Source organism: Taeniopygia guttata, chromosome 3, assembly GCF_048771995.1.
Source record: "Taeniopygia guttata chromosome 3, bTaeGut7.mat, whole genome shotgun sequence".
NCBI classification, from domain to species: domain Eukaryota; kingdom Metazoa; phylum Chordata; class Aves; order Passeriformes; family Estrildidae; genus Taeniopygia; species Taeniopygia guttata.
This window is the reverse complement of record NC_133027.1, coordinates 113,501,075-113,524,703: the sequence shown is the minus strand read 5'-3', so window position 1 is coordinate 113,524,703 and position 23,629 is coordinate 113,501,075. Positions and strand designations below refer to the sequence as shown.

General features: G+C 50.4%; 2 protein-coding genes across 4 annotated transcripts; one reads left to right on the top strand and one right to left on the bottom strand.

The window, feature by feature from the left end:
- The first annotated feature begins 202 nt into the window (after positions 1 to 202).
- Positions 203 to 8,610, top strand: CEP68 (centrosomal protein 68). Of its 3 annotated transcripts, none has more exons than XM_030269264.4 (7): positions 203 to 248; positions 3,108 to 3,536; positions 4,018 to 5,448; positions 6,526 to 6,648; positions 6,849 to 6,945; positions 7,413 to 7,559; positions 8,251 to 8,610. In XM_030269264.4, exons 2-7 carry the CDS (start codon positions 3,153 to 3,155, stop codon positions 8,280 to 8,282), a joined length of 2,214 nt encoding a protein of 737 aa, XP_030125124.4. In that variant the 5' UTR covers positions 203 to 248; positions 3,108 to 3,152; the 3' UTR covers positions 8,283 to 8,610. The 3 variants fall into 3 exon arrangements, with proteins under 3 accessions (XP_030125124.4, XP_030125121.4, XP_030125123.4); XM_030269261.4 differs by having other exon boundaries at positions 242 to 1,113; XM_030269263.4 differs by lacking the exon at positions 203 to 248 and adding an exon at positions 776 to 914.
- A 1,069-nt stretch (positions 8,611 to 9,679) lies between these two features.
- RAB1A (RAB1A, member RAS oncogene family) lies at positions 9,680 to 22,625 on the bottom strand. Its single transcript, NM_001135183.2, is given in 6 exon segments — positions 9,680 to 11,502; positions 11,761 to 11,892; positions 12,880 to 12,975; positions 14,308 to 14,403; positions 16,457 to 16,529; positions 22,398 to 22,625. Coding segments are annotated over 6 exon segments (618 nt in total). The 5' UTR covers positions 22,421 to 22,625; the 3' UTR covers positions 9,680 to 11,304.
- Positions 22,626 to 23,629: the final 1,004 nt, after the last annotated feature.

Sequence of the window (23,629 nt, the reverse complement as noted above, 5' to 3'; positions counted from 1 at the left end):
GGAGTCTTTCTTATTTTTTATCTTTCTTATTTTTTATCTTTCTAGTAGAAAAGGACCGGGGTCAGGCCGTGAGGGGAGGGGGCGGGGCCAGGCGGGGTCAGCAGGGGGCGGGGCCGGCCGCGGGGGGCGGAGCCTCTCTCGAGCTCCGCTCCCATTGGCTGCCGTGCGGCGGGAGCGCGCGCGCGCTGACGCAGCGGGCGCTGCCATTGGCTGCCGGCGCGGAGGGGGCGGGGCGGGGCCGGCGCTCGGTGAGTGAGGGCCGGGGCGCGGCGTGAGGGGGATCCGGGGGGGATCCCGGGGGTCCCGGGCCACGTTCCCTTTGGAATCCCACCGCCCCCGGGTGGGCCGCCTCCTCGGCCTCTTTGCCTTTACTTCTTGTCTTTTTGCTTCATTGCCGTTTATTTTCCCAGCGGCGGACAGCGGGCAAGGAGAGGAGCTTAAAAATAGCAGCCCTCAGATCCCGCAGGCCTGAGGGGCGAGAGCGGTGTGGGGTTTTTTTTCCCCCCCAAAACAAGCCCAGAAATGCTCCCCAGCCAAAGCGGAGCTGGCGGGAGACGGAAATTCCATCAGCATCCGCTGCGCTCAGTGCATTCCATCAGGGGAGCGATCCCCGCTTCCTTGGAGAGAGCCTTCCTTGGATAGATAGAGCGCTCCTTGGACAGAGCCCTCCTTGGAGAGAACCCTCCTTGGATAGAGCCTTCCTTGGATAGACAGAGCCCTCCTTGGATGGACAGAGCCCTCCTTGGATAGAGCCCTCCTTGTCCGCCGCCTTTGTGCCCTGGCCGCCAGCTCCCTCCTGACGGTCTGAAAAACCTCAGGGATCACTTTTCAGGAGAGATCCCTGCGGACCTTCCCTTTGAAATGAATGAAGCAGCCCCACTGTCTTCCTCCGTTATCTAAAAACACGGCCACGGGTATCGTTTCTGTGAGACAATTGAGGGCTTGGGTGTTTGGGCTGTTTTCCCGTGGTTTTGAGGCCAGTGGAAAGTTTCCACCGTGCCTATAGCTGTGGTACATCCCTCAGTCCTGCCCGAGGATTTGGGATTGACATCTGGATGCATCGCCGCCACGGGCAGCCTGACGTCTGGATTTTTTTGGGCTTGTTGGAAAATGGTGAGAAAGCTTGTTTTCTAGGCGCTGGTGTAGCTGGGAGTTGAGCTTAGTGGCAGTGGTGTTCTGGCTTTGTTGTTAAATGTGACTTTTTGCCCGGCTGTTCTGTGTGTGGGGCGTGTGCGACATCCCCGTCTGGTTTGTGTCCGGGTGTGGTTTGGATATCCAGCTCCCTCTGAAGTTAATTGAAATCAGCTGCCTGAATTGGAGACTTTGGGAAATGCAGTGAGATCTCTGGTGTCCCTTTAAATACCCTTACAAATCCTGCAGTAAGCAGATTTACTCTCACCCCTGTGTATTGGCAGGCTTCCTGGTTTCTCTTTAGCATCCAATTAGCTTCTGGAGATTTAATGAACCTGTGAGCCAGCACTTGCTCTTTTTTTAAAAGACCGGTGGCATCGTAGAAATGTAAATCACTGCATGCTGCCTCCATAAGATAACGAGTGATCTTAACTTCAGAACATTTGCCCTCCTCCACACAGTCAGGAAAATAACAGACTGGTTGTGACCTGTAAGTTTTATTTTATGTTGCTTAACGCATGTTTTTCAGATTTAAGGTCAGACTTCGATGTTTTTACGGTTGTTTTTACTGGGCTGACACCTGACCCAAACCACCAAATCTGGAGGAGGTAACGATGTTCAAATCCCTTTGAATTCAACGTGGCATCTTACAAATAAAGCTGCCCTGAGGTCAACTTTTGGTTACAGCACATTCACTTTTAAACTTCAGAGGCTGCTTTGACGCCTTGTTAAGCTTTTCTTCCTTTTATATATATTTTTAAGTCACGTAACAAGGGCAGATTTATTGATTACGTGTTTTACCACAACCTCACCACTTTGTGTGGAAATGCAACCTTTCTGAGGGCAGAAGAGAGCAGTGCAGTCCAGTTCAGATAACGTGACGTGCATAGAGTTGGCTTTGGTAACAATTTGAGGAGTGGGTTGGGGGTCCAGCTGTGGGCTGGGGGCCACTGGGTGGGGGCTCGGGCTGTGCTGGTCCCCTCGGGATCAGCTGCGGGGCTGCCGCAGGTTTCTCTGCGCTGCGGATTCGGTCTCCCCGGGAGACCCGGCGCGTCCTCCCGCCGCTCTTTGTTCCCGTGCCCGTGGGAAAACCCCGCTTGTCGGAGGGAGGGGTGGATCATAAAACGAGACTCTGACAAAAGAGCTGGCGGCGGGAGAGAGTGTCATCTTGTTTCCCACTTCCAAGGATTGTTTGGGAATTCTTTCTCGCCTCATTTTTTTTTTTTTAAATTTAAATTTCCTTTTAGCTAAGTTTGCTGTTGGTGCTCCCTTGGCTGGTCTCTTTGCTGGCACCATCAAAACCACTCTGCTGCCATTTCCCTGCTGCCAGCACCCTGGTTTGGGCTGCAGTTGCTGTTGAGTCTCCTTCATTTGGCTCACGGGTTATCCTGCAGCAGCTCCTCACCCAAACCCAGTCAGTGCAAGTATTTCCATTAATTAATTTCCCAAAGAATTAATTTCATGAAATGAGATAGAAGCTGCAGAGCTGAGCGCCAGGTTTGAGTTTTACAGCCTCCTAACCTCCCTCTCTAACTTTTTATAGTGGCTTCTTGCTTCTGGGTGGCTTCCACTTCAAGGTTTTGGGTTTGTATCTTTAAAAACGCTCAGCTTTCCACCCCAACAGCCTTCGGGGCTCAGCCACGCCAGGAGGTGCTTCATGTCCTAGTTAATGATGTCTCCTTTGTCCCCAGTGTTGGGGACATTGGCCATCAGTGCAGGACTCCAGTGCCTGGTACCAAGCCCAGGTTTGTTCTTGGCGTGGCCAGGCTGGAGGGAGATTTTCCCTGTGTGTCACATCCTCGGAAGCAGAAAATGCTGCTGAGATGTGAGGGTTTGCTCTTTCCACTGTCCCACCTGGTGTACCGAGATGCTCCTTTATGAATTTTGGGGTCTCACCCCGATCATGCCTCAGCAAACCCAATTCCTTGGTGTGGAGACAAGGGGGGACAGTGAGATGCCATTGCTGTGTATTCCAGAGAGCCCGAGGCTCAGCATCATCCCGCGGAAGGAGCTGTGTCCTGATGGCCGTGGATGTGGGAAGATCACCTTCCGAGGAATCGCTGAGCGGGAAGGGCGAGGCCGATGGCAGGTGGGACGGCACGGACACGGAGAGGGACTTCCCGGAGCTGGCAGGGAGCCTGCACCACCTTCTAGGGACAGAGGAAGCCAAGCCCAGCCTGCAAGGGACAGAGGGTGTGGCAGTGAGCAGACACAGTCACATGGCCACTGACCTTACCCACCGAGGCTCCAGCTGCCGCCCAGAAGTGTCTTCAGCATCTACATCCAAACTTACCAGAGCAAGAGCAAACTCCTCAGGGAAAGAATTCTTAGTGGATACCGATGCTGATGGTGACCCTGTGCCTTGTCGAGCTGGCCGCTGGTTCCTCTCCTCAAAAGAGCAGCAGGTGAGAGGGTTTGTACCTGCAGGTGTTGCTGCACCACCAGGAAGTCCCAGGAGAGGTGGGGACTTCTTTGTCAGGGCTGTCCCAGCAAGGGCTTTCCATCTCTCCCAGCCAGTGTGCCCAGGCTAAGATGTGTGGTGGGGAAGGGCTTGGGCTCCAGCACCCAAGCTGTTGCTTTCATTCCATGTTGCCAGTGCAGAGTTGGGAACTTGCTCAGGACAGTGCCCTTTAGATAAGCCTCTTGCTGCCAAATGACTCCCCAAGCCCTTGAAATGCCTTTCCTTAAAAACAAGCCCTGCTCTGAGCAGCTGCAGCCCATCCCACACATGGAACAGGGTTCAACTTCCAGCCTCAGCTCATGGTAGGTCCAGGGTTGGGCTTTTATCTCTATGTCCCTGCACAAAGGACCATTTTTTCTGGATGCTGTGCTTCATTTCATGCACTTCTCTCTCTCCCTTTCCTTTCCCATCCCGTCCTTGAGCAGGTGAAGGCATCGGGCGGTTGGGAGCCGGTGTCCAGCCCTCCCAGCCGGCGCAGCTCTGCCGAGGAGAACATCTCTGCTGGCAGCCGCCACGATGCCCACGTTGGCTGTCGGAGACAAAGTCTGGGAGCTCAGTCCCCGTGTCCTTCCACCCCAGAGCTCCTGCGGCCCCAAACCCCGCCCAGCCCCCGGAGCCGCTCCGTGCTGAGTTTCTCGGCCCTGTCCTCAGAAGGAAACGGCCCCTCCGAGGAGCTGTCCGGGAGCTTGCCGGCCAGCACGGCCGTCCCTTCTGCAGCCACCACGGCAGCCCGGGAGCTGAGCTGCCGATGGGCAGGGGAAGGCAGCGCCCTGCAGAGGCGGCAGCCCCCGGGCGCTCTGCTCGATTACCGCAGCAGCGTGGGGCGCGTCCGGGAGATCTCCTCCTACCAAGCCGATTACTGGGCCTGTGCCATTCCGGATTCGCTGCCCCCCTCTCCGGACCGCAGCTCGCCCCACTGGGACCCCAACAAAGAGTACGAGGACTTGCTGGACTATGCTTACCCGCTGAAGCCGAGGTACAAGCTGGGAAGGATGCCAGAGCCTTTCCTCCATGACTCAGGAATAGATCTGGACAGCTTTTCTGCTTCTCCTGAGGGCATGTCCAGGTCCACCAGCATCTACGGCCGAGCTGGGCAGGCTCGGGGAAGCAGAGAAAATGGACTTTGGGAGTTTGTGGCCTCTGCAGAGAGATTCTCCACCCCAAGGCCTGGGAAAAGAGTCTTCTCAGGAACTGGCTCATACTTTGAACCTTCACCTATTGCCAAAGCATCATTTGCAAGGAGTGCTTCCTCTCACCTTTCCAGAGGTGTTGCTAAGGATGAATCATCTGGGCCAAGCTCACCTGGGCACCTTGCTGCCAATGGGAGAAGCTGGGATACCAGAGGAGGCTCCTGCCGAAACTACACAGGGCGGGTGAAAAGCACCAGTGGGTTTTTACCCACCACAGGAATGCTCCCCCTGAGGAAGGAGTGGGAGAGTGATGAAGAATTTCTTTCCCTGCCTCCAACACTGAAGGAGCTGGAAAGGCTGGCTCAGTTTTTGTCCAATCTCTCCTTAACAATAAGGACGCCTGGGCATGACCACCATAACCTTCCACATCACAGCACCAGCAAGCAGCCCCTTTCATCTCGGTTGGCTCCTTTTGAAGAAGTGAGAGGTGGGGATGACAGAGGGAGTACTGAGGGTTATGCTGGGCGGTGGCAACACCGCCGCTCCCGAAAGCCCAGCTGGGAAAACACAGAATTGTACGGCTGGATCCACAGGGATCCTCCCCACAGGCTTCATCTACCAGCTGGTCTCAGGGACACATTGGATAGGATGTGCCTAAATGAACCACGGGTCACGGGGGATCCAAAGAAGAGCCAGCAGAGCGAGTCCCTTATCCAGTGTGTTAAGGTAGGCTGAGACCAGAAATAAAGTTTATTCTGGGAAGATCTCACATAAAATGTGCCTGTCTTTGTGGACCGATTAATTAAAGCTTCCTGTTCTGCATGATGTGTCCTGCCTGGCAGCTGGTGGTAATTTATGCAGGGGGGCTCGCCAGAGCAGATAATTCCTTCTGATGGAGCCAGAGCTCATCTTGCTTTCCCTGGGGCTCAGTGTCACAGGCCAGGCTGGGTGGAGATGTGGCACTCAGCTGGGTCCCCCAGCCCACCAGTCACGCAGCGCTGCTTCACTGGGCAGGAGCTGCAGCAACTCTGAAGGGTTTCCTGGTTATTCTGTGGATTATTAAATTCATCCCAGCACTGTGCTCTCACCCTCCTCTCCATCTTCTTCCCACCCCAGTGCTGGGACGAATTTGGAAACCATGCTAGGCTGTTTGCACAGGAGTGTTAATATGCTCATAGCTGCAAACTCATTCCCTCCTCTGGTATGGAAATAACTCTGTTGATTTAAAAGCATCTTCTCTCTATTTGTCATGCCAAATTGCAATGCCAGGGAAAAGCACTGCTTTATGGAAAACTCCTGAGGAGCAGGAACAGGTCTTGAGCCTGATTTTGGTGCCAGCAGAGGCCCCTGGGTTTCATGCAGCATCTTACAAAAATAATCCCTTACCGAGACACTTTAAAAATAAATGAAAGCACTTAATTGAACGAGACAATCCCTTGGGGAAAGCAGCTGCAAATTAACTGTACGGCTCTGGTGAAGAGGATGAGGATATCTCTTGGGTGGGAGGCGGTGGAGGCCAACCTCTCCTTTAGCCTGGGTGCTACCAGCCTCCAGCACCTCACTGTGCAGACATTTCGTGGTGAACACAGTGAGTGCTGGAACTGCTCAGGAGTTTAAATTAATTGTTGCCTGTTTCCCGTTGACCCTTGGTTTCCCAAGCTTAGGGATGTTTGTGTGCCGGGGTCAGAGAGGAACAGGGAGCAGGTGCTTTCCAAAACACCACTGGCTCACCTTCTCATGTCCCTGCGCTGTCTCTGTTGCAGAAATAGATCCGTGACCCCTTTTTTATGCTTTGTTGAGCAGATGTTTTGCTGCCAGCTGGAAGAGCTGATCCGTTGGCTGTACACCGTGGTGGATGTCACCGGCAGCTGGGTGCCACCCTCGCCCGATGCCGAGAGCGTCTTGGCATCGCTGCGCCGCTACCTGGTGGGTGTCACCTCCTCTTCCTCCCCTCTCCTGCGCTGCAGGCACATCTCTGGAATGGTCCAGGGTGCACTGTGTTTGCCAAGCCAAATTTGGGAGCACCTGGAGCCTGCCTGGAGGAAACTGCTCCCTGGGCAACCTGCCGCAGGTGTGTGTTTCCAAAACCCTTCTAAGACACGCTGCTCTTCTCCTTGCTGCGCCAGGAATTCAGGAAGGATGTGGCCGACCACCGGAGCCTGACTGAGAGCGTGCTGGAGAGGGGAGAAGCTCTCCTGGACTGCATGGCATCGAATTCACCAGGTGAGGAGGAGCACTTGTGTGGGGCTGCTCATGGACACAGGTGATGCTGGCCAAGGCATCTGCCCCCCAAATCCCTGGCCCAGCCCGGCCAGCACCACAGCACACGCAGACTGGTTGCTCTGATGATGTAGAAGAAGGGATTTCTAAGGGGTGGGCTGTAGCTGCAGTCACCAAAGGGACTTGAGAGGTCAAGTGCTGCATTATGGATGGGCTTTCTTGCAGTTCCAAAGGTTTTTTTTAAGACCCCCTCCTATTTCTGTGTCTTCATGATGAACCTGGCACCTCCAGGGTCAGTCCCCACCCCCTGCAAATGCTGATCACAATGGGGATGGGATGAACAGCACATTATTGATTTTTAACACTTCATTTCCTTCCAGTGTCTGCCTGGACAGGCAGAGCTCTCAGCTCTGGCAGACACTGAGTTATCACATTCCTGTCACCTCCATTCGGGCGTTTTTGCTTTCCAGCCTTGAAAGACACGCTGGCTCTGATTGCCAAACAGTCGGAAGAGCTGGAAAGCCACGCAGAGCACCTGTACAAGTCCATCCTGGCTGCCGTGGGGGGCAAGGACGTGGGGCAGGACAAGGAGGGCTCAGCACACAGCTGCTCCCTGGGTAAGCAGGGGCAAACCAGCCTTGCTGCAGCAGGCAAAGAGGGAGGAAGCACGGGGGAGAGAAACACTCGAGTTAGCAAACACCAGACATCAGGCTCCAGTGTTATTTCTTTGGTTCTGTTTGGAAAGCCTGAGCAGGCAGCAGGGAGACTCAAAATAGATGCCCTGTCGTGTTTAACCGTGTCAGGGAAAGAGCAGTGCGGATGAACCAGCTGATGAAACCCAAGAGCATGAGGGGAGCGGCGGCAGCTCCACAGGGACTGGGCAGGCAGGTCCCTGTCACTCAGGGCTGGGGACAGCAGCAGTCCAGCAGACACCTGCTCTCCCCAGATCCCTTGCACAGCACCGGGGAGATGAGGAAGGGATACGTTTCGGTTTGGTATTTTCTCAGAAACATTCTGGTTGCTGTATAATGGTGGAAAAGGGAAGCAAGTGATTTCAGGTATAATACAAGGGCTAGAAAACTTGTTTACTTATTTCTTGACCATCTCCCTTGAAAGAAAATAAGAGGCAAGTTTCAGGGGTGTCAAACTCGAAAAACAGTGTCTTAAGTAGGGTTTGGTTTGTTTTTGAATTGCTGCCTCTACCCAGCTGTACCCTGTGCACTGGTGAGATGGGGGAGTACAGCATGGGGTTCTTTCTTTGTCAGACTGCAGGCAAAGCACAGCATCAAACACCTCATTTTATTTCAGGTGCTGCCTCCGTCAGACCTAGGCTGCGTTAGCCCATCTCAGGAGGGCTGAGAAGAACTGCAGCAAGCACCAAACCACCTCCATCACCTCTCCAGAGATGCCAAAATCTGTGTCCAGCTGCCCACGGGGCTGATTACAGTGTGGTTTTGTACCATGGCTTGAGAAAGGTGCCCCATACAGCAGGTGTGCCGGGATGTCCAGAGTTGTGTCAGGAATGTACAGCTGGTTTGTTTTTTTTAACATAGCTTCCCTTTTTTTATTGAAGTGGGCTGTTCTGTTAGCAAAACGTCAGGAAGTTTTTTAACTCAGCAATCCATAGTGTGCCGTGCACTCGCTAAGTAAAGCCGTGTGATTTTAATAGCCCTGTTCTCATGGTTTGTTTATGCCCGTCAAAAATAGGTGTGAGAAGCCAAGAAATAGCAACTCCTTCTGGTTCTTGGGAGCAAACTGAAGGCCTGTTTATAATTACCACTCCCTGCTGAAGCAGAGCCTACTTAACTTTCAATTTTGTTATTCATAAACAAAAAAAGCTGTAATACCGAATCCAAATAAAATAATAAAGAAGCGAGTTCAGGCAGGGAGGAGCCAGGTTCTGTGTAACCTGCTGGTACCTGCTGTTGGCAGGAGCTGTTAGTGCTGTGCTGGTTTCCTGGGGTGAAATTGTGCCTTCCCACTTCTAGCTACTGCAGTTAAATCACTGCTGATGACATCAAGAGTTTCCAAACCCAACAGAAAAAGGGCAGCTCTGAAGCAGCATAAGGTAAGTGGCCAAGAAAAGTTACAGAATGTTGGTATGTGGCTTTAATTAACCTTTAACTTGAACGGTGATGATGTATTCTGTACAAGAATACTATAGCTTCCTCCCATTCCTGTGAACAACACAGAGAAGTTTCTGTTCTGCACAAGTAGAAGGTGAAAGCAAAGTTAAACTGAAGCAGTTACAGCAAATAATTCACTGAGGTTTGTGTAGGAAGATTAATATTCTCCCATCTTCTACATCCTTGGCTTGAAGGGCAAGTTTTTTTGGCCCATTGTGGCAAAAGTATTCAATATTTCAGCTCACAGGTAAGAAACCACAGTGCTTTTTCCCAGGAGTTTTAGGCCTGCTGTACCCTCATCACACAGCTTCAGCACGGAACAGCACCAGCCCAGAGACCCATTGGTGACTGAGGGGGAACAAAGAACCACCAAACACCTGGTGTAGCCCAACTGGTTTTGCAATGCTTTTATTACTGTATATATTAACATTGGTTTGGATAGTATGTAGCAGGCATCTCAACATTGAAGTTCATTTGTGCACTCTCTGCAGGGAAGATGTTTTGCCCTCAACACACCTCATTCCGCTTCACTTCCTGATCTCAGCAGCACTCACTGCTCCTCCGGAGCAGCAGGTCACATTTATAATGAATTATACCAACAAGCACATCTCTACTAGAAAGCACATCACTTTATTGTGAAGGTCTCAAGTGGAAGAGTTCAACTTAACCATGACAATACTTTATGTATTACAATTGCCTGTTGATTTATGCAACTATGTTGAAGAAAGCTGTTAGCCAAAGTCACCCCCCCCCAAAAAAAAAAAAAATCAGAGGATATTTGCACCAGTTTTAGTTTATACCTCACAACATACCTAGGCTATATTTTTACTATCACAGGGTGTATTTACTACTAGGGGAATGTTACATGGTCTTTCAAACATGAGACTATTTACAGAATAGGCTGAACATTTGAGTTTAGATAAAGCTGAACAATTTTACATGTATAGGAAGTGTTATAGGCTAGCTTTCCTGTGGCTTTTAGCTAGACATCAGGCACTAATGATTTGATTAGCTCTGTACAAAGAATCACACACCATCCAAAACCTCTTGGCTGCTGGTTAGTTCCAAATTGTTTGAGAAAGCGCCTACTTGGAGCAACAGTTTGGTGGGGGCCTTGCTATCCCCGTGTCACCCTCCTGGTGCCTCGCTGCAGAAGGGAATAGAAGCTAAGCTGTTGCACTAAGTCAGAAGATACTGATTAAAAGAGGGTGGAATTAACAGTATATAGAAAAGACATAACATACTGGTAGAAAGTTATACCTCCTCAAGGTTTCGCTGAAATCGTTCACATTAGGGAAATACTGTTCTCTCCCCTGCTACGCAAAGCTGATGGGAATTCCCTGCATGGAGTCCTTGAGAAATAAATTAAGTTCCAAGACTAAGTTAGGGAACTGTTGTACATTCAGAGTGCATTGTGCCTGATGAACCTTGGCTGGGTGTTCTGGTACAGCACTCGTGCCTGAAGCACCATGGCAGCTCAGGCTTTGGGGCCACAGGCGCTGGGCGAGTTGCAGGGAAGGGCTGGGAGCCACGGCTGCACACACAGATATGTTGTTTTGTGCACAATGCAAGCCTGATTTCCCCCTTAGCCATACAAATTAAGACAATATTTATCACCATACAGTTTGATATTACTTCCAATAAGTACAATATTTATTAAACATTTCTTCAGTTTTGTTACATATTGTGCAACAAATTACAATATTCTGCAGCCACAAATTATATGCAGAGTATGAAGAAACTATTAATCAGATAGTGTGATCTCTCCATTTATAATTCTACAAGAAGGAACTAGCAAATCAGATCTTACATATATCTTACTAAATTTTATGCATGGAAAGTGACAGACACTGTTGTGCTGTTTGATACAAAATGGCTAAACTTCATCTTCAGAAGACTAAACCTGACATCTAAACATGCCAATAGAAACATCAAAACAAAAATACATCCTAACCAACCACAGGAAACAGTCTGGTATCAGGAAAAGCAACAAGGATTACACGTTTATAAACCAGCACACAAAGGTTTAAAACAGTTCTGAAAATGAAGTTAGCTGTCTTGAGTCAAGGGAATAAAAAAAGTCAGTATTGACCATTTACAATCTCTGACCTTTGTGGAGACGGTAAGAATCTGTTGTAGTGCAGCTACATACAGTACAATTCAGGCAAATTTTTTTTTTCACTTGGGTTCAGATTGCAAATTCATTGTTGTGAGACAAAAGGGGGGGAGGCAAGTTTTAGCAGCAACCTCCACTAGACTGCTTGACTGGAGTGCTCTGAATTTTAACATTGGACTTCTCTGCACCACCAGCTGTCGCTCCCGGGCCCATTCGTTTTTTAATCTCGGCAGCCATGGTCATGAAAGACTGTTCTACATTTGTGGCATTCTTTGCACTGGTTTCCAAAAACGGAATTCCAAGAGAATCTGCAAATTCCTGCAAATCGAGAAACAGTGAAAAGTAAGCTCATACACAGGTCCATACCTCACCTCACTTCCTGGAGCAGCACTGGGTACCCCACAAGTTCCTGGATCCCACCCCACACCCATCTCCAGCCTGAGGATGAGCTGCAGGGCAGGGGGTCGTTAACCTGCCCCTGTTTGTGGCACCAGGACTCCTCCCTGCACTGGAACCTCTGTGCTTGGCAAACCAGAGCAGGGGCTCAGCCCAGCAAACACACGAGCCCCGACATACCTTTGCTGTTGTATAGTCTACTACTTTCTTTGTGGTCAGATCACACTTGTTCCCCACCAACAACTTGTTGACGTTTTCACTGGCATAACGGTCTATCTCCTGCAGCCACTGCTTGACATTATTGAAAGACTCCTACGAGATGAGAGAACTGTAAGCAAGGCCCTTGATGAAGAGGGAAGTTCAGCACTATCCCTTTGGTCATGACCGGGAAGGAGTATGAAGCACTGTGATTATCCATGTGGCTCACAGCCCTGGGAGAGGACTCTCTAATGCTGCCCAACTCCCCCGATGGCCTTGGGACAGGCTGGTCACCACAGGGGCCATACAGCTCCTGTTCCCAGCCCTACACAATCAGCCCTTCCTGCACTCTTCCCCCTATTATTTTTGCCCACTTCATATGTTGAATATTTAACATCTTCTACCATCTAGGGCTCTTCTTCCTCCTCTTGTAGCAGAGATAAGAGACATGGCACACAGCTGAAACCAGATGCATCCCACATAGTTATTAAGCATCAGGTGTTAGATGCAAGCCACCTTGTTGTAGATATGCTGAAACAACCTCTGGCTCCAGAAATGCTGGACTGATATTCCAGTTAGTGACTGAACACAAGTGTTCTTTTTCTATTAATTCAGGAAACCCTATACTTCCCGAGTGGCCTTCAAACAACTGCACCAGCTCTTCAGAGATCCTTTCAGAGAAAACACTGGCTCAGTTGTATCTTGCACACAGGCTGATAATTTTCTGTTCCAAATGCTGGGCTTTACTGCAGACCACAGTTCAAGTGCATTCAGAAATCTTTCAACAACTTCCATCAGTAACTCAGATTTCCTGCTACCAAAGGCAAGGTGAGATGTATTCACACAGAACAATCAGTTACCTGCTCACCGAGTTTTAGGTTAAGCCTAAGATGCAACTGCTCAGGAGCCACAAATCCCTCTGCTCTCTTTATTTCTGTTTCATTTCTGCCAAGCCAGAGGCAAACACATACATTTGGCTTGATAAGCCTTAACACAGCCTGTAGAACTCTGTCACTGTCTCCTTCAGATGTGCCCAGCTGTTAAATTCCCAATTTACTCATCAGCCTGGAGAAACTCTGCAGGCGCAGGTGTGCCACGTACCTGATCTGTAACATCATACACAACTATGATGCCATGAGCTCCTCTATAGTAACTGGAAGTGATAGTCCGAAACCGCTCCTGTCCCGCCGTGTCCCACTGCAAGACAAGTGACAGGGTCAGCTCCTGCAGCCTGGCTGAGCCAGTGCTCTGCATCAGCTCCCAGAAACAGCACAGCAGCCACACAGCTACAACCACAGCTACTGCAGGGCTCTGAAGCCGAATGCATCAAACAGGATTTGAGGAGATCGGTATTTTAACTGAGAATTACACTTTGTACGTACTTTGCTAAAGTGCTCATTTGTTTGGTTTCAGCCAAGTGTAGTCAAAAGATCTCTCTGGGGAAAACATTAAGCAGTTTTGACCCGTGAAGAAGCCATGGTTCAGTGGTCAGAAAAGCAAACACAAGCAGGACTTGAAAACCTGCTAGGAATAAGGTCAGAGAGCTGCAGGTCTCTAACATGACCACTCCCTTTAACTTCCTTGGCACACAGCCTTCAGCAAAGCAACAACTAAAACCAAACTTGGTTCCCTTCTCCTGCTGGGAGAGTTAAGAAAGGACATAAGGTGCTTGACCTCTTGTCCCACCCAGGACGGGAGCAGGACTCACCCAAATATTTCTCTCCCTGGAGCTGTGTCAAGAACAGGGCTGGCTGTGTATTAAAAACAGACTTCACAGACAGATTTCAGCAGTGACAGCATTTCTGGTGGGCTGCTCTGTACTCACAACAGTTACATTAGAGTCTGGAAGCTCAGGCTTCCGGCTGTAAGCTGGACTCTGCTCCACAACACTGAATCCCTGAGTCATTGCCTGCAAGTCCTGAGAGCCTCTGCTTGAGCTGGAAGCAGTGGCTGACAAGGATTGTCTGACCTTGCACAGATATTAGATTTCATCACACCAGTCACCCTTTTAGAGTGCTTCAAGATTAAAGAATTGCCAAGTCTCTTCCCCTGTTTATTCCAAGTGAAAGGCCAAAAGCATAACCAGAAAACACCACCCAGTGCTAAGGCAGCCAGGCCAGTTACAAGCCTTTGTGTCAGTTTTTCCATTCAGGTCAACAAAAACAGTTTCCAGCACTTAAGACAGTGCAGCCTGGTAGTAACAGCTGCTGTGGAATTCAGGAATCTTGGACAACTGTGTGGTGTTCCTGCACTTACACAAATCCTGGCACAATACTGTAGAACTGCACCAGTTTTGATATGAGTGCACTCCAGCACAGAATCTCCTCTTGCAGGCAAGCAGCCTTGATAATAAGCACCCTTCTTTAAGGACAGGTAAGACTTGCAAAGACTGCCTCGCCTCTTGGAACAGGGAAAACACCCCTTGTATCTGCAAGTGTTTTAAAGTACAAAGATGACCACCAGTAGCTATGGACATAACTCTGTGCTCCAACAGACTGAAGCACACAGGATTTGAGAAATGCTACTTACTATCTGAAGCTTGATTGTTTTCCCATCTAGTTCTATAGTTCTGATTTTGAAGTCCACACCAATCGTGCTGATGTAACTTTCTGTGTACGTGTCATCCTAGGAGAGAGAGTGAACATAAGTCAAGCCAGCTGCGCCTCTTCTGCAGTCACCTACTTCATTATGCACCAGTCAGACAAAGGTGCTTAATTTCCCTGTAAAACCAGCCTGATCTCTCATGGCAAAGTCCAGGAGGTGGCCAAGCATTTCCACCAACTATTTACTTTTCAAAGATTCTGCAGCTTTTAAAAGCAACAACCACACCTGGTTGGTGGTTTCAAAAACCAGTCAAAAAAAAGCCTCTTTTTTGGAAATCCTTCAGTGTCAAGTCCTTGTGAGCTGCAGTGTAAAAAACAGTCTTTGCTCATGTTGGCAGACTGAAGAGCTACTTAGAATAACCACTGAAGTTATTGAAACACATCACATTTTTATTTTCCTTTGATGGTTTTTCATCTGTGTTACACAGCAGCTACCTAGAACAAGTCAGAGGCTCTGTCTCAGTCACACAGGGGTGTCAGATCCTCTGCTGCAGCTGGTTGCTAAGGCAGGTTAGAGTTACAGCTGGAGTACTCGTGCTGAGGCCTCTGCTCTGCAGCCTGTGTCCATACAGGAGGGAAAGCACTGCCTCAGCAGCTTGCAGGGCCCTGACTGCATCTCCACCAGGCCTTAAGGCACACAGAAACTGCTGGGTCAGTCTTTGCTACCTTCCAGTGATTGTCAGCTTGTCAGCATGAAGGAAGTTTCTACCCCTAAAGTAACCAAAGGATAGAACTTCACACACAATGTACCACAAAAGGCTTTATGCAACCAGTAGGTATCACACAAAGCAAGGGATTCCTCTGGGCTGTGAATGGAAGACATCTTAGGTAATACATCCAAGTATTAAGCCTTTCAGAATGACATGACATTTATTTCCTTAACATTTCAATACTCCAAAGGGCATTTTGAAAAGCCTGAATTAGTTTAACCTACAGCAGCAAGAAAACACAGGTGTGGTATGCTGTGTATGTCAGGGTAAAAGAGTTTAGTTGGAAAAATGCATCTCAAAAGGAAAAGGCTACTCAGTTGAAGAAGCATCAGATAACAGAGCACAAATTTGAGCTGGCTATCAAAAAAGAAAAGTTGGATTATTTACATTAAGCCAAAACTAATTCAAAAGTATCTGCACGTGAAGCAGGCTAGACTGCTCTGGGAGTGCTGCTGCAGCTGTGGAGTCACTTCCAGCCCAGTGCCTCCACACTGTGAGCAGAGCAGGTGACATCCTCCTCCTGCTCCTGGTGGCACCACCAGCAGCCACAAGGGCTTAATCTGAGCTGTCTGTACACCCAGGCCACCACTTGACATTAACAACACCAGGTACAACAGGCTCCTTCAGAGGTGCCCAGAGGAGCTGCCCAGGCTGTAAAACAAAGCCATCATCTTGCAGCAGTGTCACACTCCCGTTTCTCTGTTCATGCCCCATATCCTGCTTCCCTTCCTCTCCTCCCAGGGACACGTAAAGCTGCACTTTGGCACAGTCACAGATAAGGAGTTCACTGGACTTCAGCTTTTTCTACTGAGAGCTGTCAAATCCACTTTACATTTTCTTGTTCACAGGAAAACTAGAGCCAGAATAGCTCACCAGCAATTTTAACATTCACTAAGGAAAGCAGAAGGCCTTATTATTCCCAGAGTATTATTTACATTATTTCTCTCACTAAACAACTGTTAGGTCTTTTTACTGCACATATCAAACTTCATCTGGCTGAAATGTTCTTATCAAGAAGTAACTGATCAAGGTCTGTACTCCTCATGCCTAAGGGCACAGCTCCAGAATTCCTTCCATCCTCAGCATTCTACCACTGCTGTAGTGATGGAAGGTAAATTAAGGTATCTTGTTCTCAAGTAACAGGAAAATTAGCATTAATCTTGGCTGGACATATTATTGCAATTATTTCTTTCCAATTCAGTGAAACAATTACATCAGATAGACACAAATTCAGAAGACAGGAGGAGTTTGCAATACTATACCTATTCTTTGGTATTACCAGGCCTGTCAGACATCAGCCCTGCTACCTGAAGGAAGGTCTTGCTAAGTATCTCTTTTACATAGTTGCCAAGCATGATCACTTACTGCAAACCTAAGTAGAAGGCAAGATTTCCCAACACCGGAGTCTCCAATCAGAAGAAGCTTGAATAAATAGTCACTGCAGAAGGAAAAAAAAAATTAGGTCACTTAATGAACAACACTGTCAAGAATGAAGTTCCTTAGCCAGTATATTATGACTTTTGAGAAGAGTAAACGAATTCACTGCTGGGGAAATCACCTACAACTCCAAGCTCCTCTTTCAGTTTAGAAATTCACAATTTACTCGTAAGGGAAGTGTGAGGTAGGTGCTCTGAGCACAGCACTGTTGTGTGGAACTGAGGGTAACAGAGGCACTATCAGGAGCAGCACAGTCCTAGCTCAGCCTTTGTGGTCTAGCTGAGATGAAAACCATGCTTTGCAACTGAGTGCAAGCCCCCTTGTGTGGCTGAGTAACTCAGGTGACACACAGGTGCTGGTAACAGCCTGTGCCCTTTGCTTCTCTGGACTCAGAGGTCTGATCCCACTGCCCAGCTTCACCAGCACCAGGGAGCTGCCAAACACAGCCATTTCTTTCCTCAGCTCAAGTCACTCATATTTAAGTTCCAGCAGAACGCAACAGCACAATGAATACCCACTTTCCACAACAGACTATGAGCACTGACCAATACCACACCTGCATTCCAGGAATTAAAGCAAAGCTCACGTCATTTCCAGATGAGGGTATGTCAGGGGATGTCAGGTGTGGTATCAGAAATTCTCAAGATACACTGGAAGAATTGACAAATCTTGTGCTTAATGTTGAGTTTTCCCAACACAGTGTCACCAACCAGCCTGTAATTACACTTGAAAGAGTAGTGAGGATTTCACTGTTGGCAAAATGTGAGGTTTTGTGTTAGTCCTAAGACTAATGGGGAAATTTCATGCTAGAGAACAAGTAACAGAGAAAAATAACAACCCACCACTTACACAAGCTATTTGGCTTCTCAAGTACTCCACTAACTCATTCTCAGTTGACAACTCTTCGGCCCTGTAATGGCCCAGGACAAAGACCTGTTCTCACTTAACCACAACAGTTCAACAGCCGTATTTTTACGCCCACTTAAGCAAGGAGAGTAAAGATTAAGGATATGTGGAGTGCCTGAAGTCCACTGTCCCCACCTATTATCCCCTGGAATCGCCACTGCCTCTGGCTGGCAGGAATCCAGCCTGGAAACTGCATCCATCCCCAGCTGGTAACAGCCAAGCAGATGGACCAGCACGGCTCCTCAGCACTCCTCTGCTCCAGTGCCCCTCACCTGGCTGGGCCCAGGCTGCAGAACTCACCCAGCTGGAACCTCCAGTCTCTGCAGCACTTCTGCCAAGCCTAGAGACGAGTCTGAAGTGCTAAATGTGGTAACTAATAACCCCATCCTTAAAAATGCAACCTTTCCTAACAGGGTACAGCTAAAAGCACTAAACGGATGGAAAAAAAAAAAGTCAAATGACACCTAACAGTTTACAGTCACAGAATTCACCACTCCACCTGTCAGGCCATGTACTACAAGGCAAGACTGCTTTAGGAGAATGACAATCCAAACTGTTCAGGGGAACCAAGGTACATCACCCCACAGCCCACACATCTCAGTAGGTTTGAGTTGGCTGAAGCACTACTACAGACCACAAAACTTCTCACCCCCAATAACAGTTTGGTCCCCAAGAGCAGCAGAAACTCTGTAACCTGGAGACCAAAGTAAGGCAGGAGGGCTCCAGGACCTGCTCCACAGTTACACCTATTGCCTTGCCTTCCTCCCCACCACTGTGCCTCAGCCTTCACTCAGCTCCTTCCAACTCCAGCAGGAAGTCTGGGTTGCTCAGTTCCCTACAAACACACAATTTTCAGCAATCCTGAAGTCAAATTATTACTTACAGCTTGTAGCATGTTATAATCCCCTTGGGAATATTAACACAAGAATATTGTGTTACTGTATTGTCTTCACTAAAATTAATGTAAAAAAAATTAACTCCTTTCTGGTAGAGGTAAAGCTTCAGCTGTGGGTCTGAGATCCACTTAAAAACCTCCACTTGCTTTGAGAGTAATTCAGGTTCCCCCAGGCCCTGAGCATGAAAACTTCTCTCCCTCAGTTACTCCTCGTGCTAAAGCAGCTCCCAGCCAAACCCACCCATTAAATCTCTCACTCCTGCAGCAAACAAGAACAGCAGCAGTGGGTACACAGAACAAATGCTAAGCTAACACAGTGAGACCTGAGAAGCCTTGAACACTGGATTTGAGATCTTTGCTGTTTAGCTGTCCCCTCACTTTGGCCTTCAGTATTTGCAGAATCACAGAGACCTACAGTGGTCCTCAGCCCCACCAAAACCAGGGCCAGCATCAGGTGCACAGCTGCAAACAGCCCTTACTGAGTTAGCTCTGCCTCTGACCTTAGAAATGGCTGTTGTGGCACAAAAACCTAATTTTGGTAGCAAGACTTTCGTCAGTTTTGGGAATAGCATAAGTAAGACTCTAGGAACTTAGGGTTTTAATAGTTTAGAACACTCCATATTCCAATATTACAGTGCCTTCCTTTCCAAGTATTAAAGCTTTAAAAATACAGCTCCCAAGACCTTTTAAAATACAGCAGGTGCCTACTGAGGGCCATAGGAACCAAATGTGCAGTTTGTTAGAGTGTGATGCTTGAGACAGCTCTTGGGTACAGCAACAGTATAAAAATTTGCAGAAACCTATTCCTAGATTGAGCTACACCAATAGAATATTTGGGTAAAGGGGTTCAACTGTAGCAATGCACTCAACAAGCCACACAAGTATTTGGTATTTACCCCTGAAGAGCCACACAAATATTTCTGAAGCCACTGAATTTTGCTCTTTAAAGCTGTAAACTTAAAACTCATCAGCTCCTCTGGTTCAGGGAGCCTCCATAAAGCTGGCTGAGCTATGCAGCACAGCTCCTTGGGAGACAGTGGGAATTCAGGTTAATCATTCCATTATTTCTCACATTTACATAAGGCAGCCATCCTTGGGTCGTTTAAAGGAGCACACTGGAAGAGCATGTGCAGCCAGGCAGGTGGGTACAGTGAGTAAGAGCAAATCTTTCAAATCCTCCCCATAACTTCCTCTCCCCAGAGAGATAAAGGACAAAGATGTTAAATGTAACTGCCTCTTGCCAAAAAAGAAAAACAAAACAAGGCACCTCCAAATCAAGTTGAGGACAGAGCAGGCCAAAGCTGTGTGGAACAGGGGACCTGTGGGCCTTTAAGGTACTGCTGTTTATCTAATTCATGTAAGGAGAGAAGTGGGGATTTTTTAAATGCCAAGAAGGTTTTATGCCAAAACAGACAAGGCTAGGCAGTCACCTGTCTGCAACAAGGAGCTGCTGGAATTGGCTTTAATCACTGATGGCACTGCAGCTTTACTGTAAACAGACACTCACAGCAGCCTCAATCCCCACTCTTTTTCTACCACCCCAGGAATTTGGAGAGGTGCATGAGTGTCACTGATTACTCTGTTTGTGTAAGGAAACAGAATCCAGAAGACACAATGCCACTTAGCATGGCAGATTGCTGTTCAGAAAGCTCAGAACACAAACACCTTCAGATGATTCCAGCAACCCAAGAGCTGTCACCCAATTGTCACCTACTAACCACCATCACCCAACACCACAGGTGTTCCCAAACACTTCTGAAAATGCAGAAACCCCCTGAGTTTCCTCGTGTGTGCTGGAAGGTGTCTAGAACAAGGTCCAGGCAGAGCACTGATCGAGAGTAACTCCTGATCCCACCTGGCTGCTGTGGCCCGGCTGCCCACCAGTGTGTTTATGCCACATGCAAGGTGCAGAAGGGCAGGAAATGCTGAACCCGAGCTGATCTAGTCACAACAGAGTCAATATTGACATTCTGCTCACTCAAACACCCGCAGGGAGGGAGGAACAGAGGGAACATATCCCAGTGCTGGGCAGGCAGGTGTTTTCAGAATTTAGCTTCCAAACACTAATCTTATTATCACATCCACCCCTCTTCAGCTCCTTCACTCAACCTAAAAACTAACAGTCCATCGGCTGTCCCACAGCCCTGAAGCTTCAAGGAAGCTCTCAGAAGCACAACTGCCCTTCAAACCTCTGCATGAGCAGGACCTAACCCTGTAGCTTTATCGGGAAAGCTGAAGGAAGTGGGTCTTTAGTTAGAAATTTTAACTAGCTATCCCACTGACTTCTGATGGAGTTCTGGCATGCCCAGGAGAGAGCATTTGGGGCTGCAGCCTGATCTGAAGCTGTGAGAGGGAAGTGAGAATGAGTTACAAGGCACTCCTGAGAGGCAAATGGATGTACCTCTTACAGGGAACTAGAAGGAGCAATGTCATAATCCCTTAAATCTCATTCCTGTTTTAACAGGGATCCAAGTACACACATCACACTAACAGGTATTTCTGTCCATCTCACCACACCCTTCCCATCTCCTCCCCTCATCCCAACGACGCCACCCTCTCAGGAAGTGGCAATTTAACACTTCGAGTTCATCTCCAACTCCAGCTTTTCCTCTTGTTTCACTTTCACGAACTCGGCCGTGCTCAGCAGCAGGACCAGGCAAAATCCACTAAAAATGAGTCTCTGAAAACACTGTCCTCAGCACTCAGTACCCCGCTGAGGGAACCACCCTCTGCATCAGTCTGAAAGCTGACGGACTGCAAGAAAGGCAAAAAAAAAAAAATCTATGGAAAAATCCCCCTCCAACTTATAACACTCTGCAGGCAGCTTTCCCACTGCAAAACTCAGCAAGGAAAATTGGATTTGAACTCGTGAGAGCCATCAGGCCCACGGGGCAGCAGCAGTTTGCTGGTTCCTCATCCACTGCCCACCGCCAGCCACTCTTTTGGTGCTTTCCAAAGCTACACGAGCAAGTCTGTGATGTAATCTTGCCAAGATGTAACTCGAGTTCCTGGCTGTACCTCCTGGGTGTCACCAACTCCCTCACTAGCCGATGACTACTTGTTTGCTCCTCAGGTGGTTTTAATGGCCTCGGAGTGCCTGCAAGCAGCCCCTGTGACACAAGTGGAGAGCACAGGGCACGGCCACACACGTCAGGAGCCTCAGCTGAGAGGACAAAACTGTGAGTAGCAATGTCACACCACATGTGCATTTCAGTACCAGAGGTACCCCAGTGACAGCAGATGGGACAGTGGCTTCACCACCCCAAACTGGAGTGCCAGCAAAGCCAGCAGCAGTGACAGGATCCTAAACAAACCCTGCAAGGTGACAGGGCTGGAAGCGCAGCTGATGATTTTTTTGAACTGCTTTCTAAACTAAGCCTTCCTCTAACTCACACACGAAAGTCTTGAACAAAATAAAGTTTATTGTTCTTGACAGGCTGGCGGGCAGGACACAGCTCCCCGAGTTCCCAGAATTCAGCCAGCTAAAGGAAAAGGCCATAGTCACACAACGAGCTGCCCAAACCCCTCGTGTCGTCAGCAGGCGCTATTTCAGCTGCAAACAGCCCCAAGAACGTTCTATGACCGAGTCACGGCGTTGCAAAACCCACCCGGGCGAGAAGTGTTTTGCAAGCGCCATGTGACACGCACATGACCCGCAGCCAGCGCGAAGGGTGGGCCCGGCCGCGGGGCCGCCACCGCCGCGGATCGCCTTTCGCGAATCGCCGCGGCTCCCCGGGCACTTGTTGGAGCGGAGGCCCCGATGTGCATTCCCGGGTTCGGGAAAACCAGCCCCGCCACCCCGGTTCCCCCCGGGACCCGACCAGAGTGACCCCGGGACCCGACCAGAGTGACCCCCCCACCCGGCCCGCCGGACCCACCCGGGCCGCGCTGCCTTCCGCCCGCCCCTCCTCCTCCTCCTCCTCCTCCTCCTCCTCCTCCTCCCCCGCCGCCGCTCGGGCCCGGGCGCGGCTCCGCGGCCCGGGGGGGGGTCTCGGCCCCTCGGGCCCCTCAGCCCGCGGGCCCGGCGCGGTTCCTCCCGCACCCGCGGCCGCCCCGTCCCGCACTCACTATTCGGGGTTCATGCTGGACATGTCCGTGGGGCCCGCGGCCCGAGGCACGGCGAGCGCGCTGTGAGGGGCGGTGCGGCGGCAGCTCCCGCCGCCCAGGCAGGCGCTCCGCGGTGCGCTGGTCCGAGGGAGCCGCGATCGCCCGGCGCTCGGCTCGGCCCGTCCGCCCGCGCCCGCTCCGCGGCCTCCGCGCTGCGCCGCTGCCCAAAATGGCCGCCGGAGCCCGACCAGGAAACGGGGCGGCCGCTCGCCGAGCAGCGCTTACATGGCCGGGGGGCGGCCGAGGGGCGCCACGGGAAACCGAGTCCGCGCCGCCGCCTCCTGCCGGCCGCGCCCCCTCCGCCGGACTCGCTCTCCCAGCGGCCACCGCGGCGGCGGCGGCGCATGCGCCATAGCCGGCCTTTCTTCCCTCGGCCCCGTCGGCTCGGAGCGGCGGGCGGCGCCGCTGATTGGCCGGGAGGCGCCGGCCGAGGGTGACGTCAGCGGGCAGACGTGGCAGCCCGGGCGAGTCAGCGCGCGGGAGGGGCGGGGGCGGGGCCGGGGCCGCGCTCGGGGGCGGGGCCAGACCGGGCTGGGCTCGGATCCGTTCCGGATCCATCCCGGATCCATCCCGGATTCATCCCGGGATCCATCCCTGTGCTCCATCCCCGGGCTCTGTCCCGGGATCCATCCCCAGCTCCATCCTGGGATCCATCCCCGGCTCCATCCCGGGATCCATCCCCGGCTCCATCCCAGCTCCATCCCGGGATCCATCCCCGGCTCCATCCCCGGCTCCATCCCGGGCTCCATCCCCGGCTCCATCCCCGGACTCCATCCCGGGATCCATCCCCGGCTCCATCCCCGGGATCCATCCCCGGCTCCATCCCCGGGATCCATCCCCGGCTCCATCCCAGCTCCATCTCCGGCTTCATCCCCGGCTCCATCCCCGGCATCCCGGGATCCATCCAGCCGCTCCCCCCCGCACCGGTGGCGGGCAGCGATGGAAGTTTTGTGCTCAACCTGGAGCGGCACAGGGCACCTTTAGTTTCCCTATGGCCTGAGTTCTTCACGTGGATTTATAAGTCACTGTCCCTTTTTGCGTATTTTATAAAAAAAAATCTGCTGTTGCATCTTTTATCAAAAGCTGGAAAATTCACAGTACGGGAGCCTGGTGTGTGGTCAAGCACTTCTAACAGTCTCGCCGAAATTTGAATTGTGTTGCTGCACTTTAGTTGTTGATGTTCTCAGGGTTAT

What these genes read in the sequence shown, in the direction of transcription:
- CEP68 (XM_030269261.4), top strand. An exon ending in CATCGCTGCGCCGCTACCTG is followed by an intron (nt 6,649 to 6,848) that starts GTGGGTGTCACC and finishes TTGCTGCGCCAG; the next exon opens with GAATTCAGGAAGGATGTGGC. An exon ending in AGCACACAGCTGCTCCCTGG is followed by an intron (nt 7,560 to 8,250) that starts GTAAGCAGGGGC and finishes ATTTTATTTCAG; the next exon opens with GTGCTGCCTCCGTCAGACCT.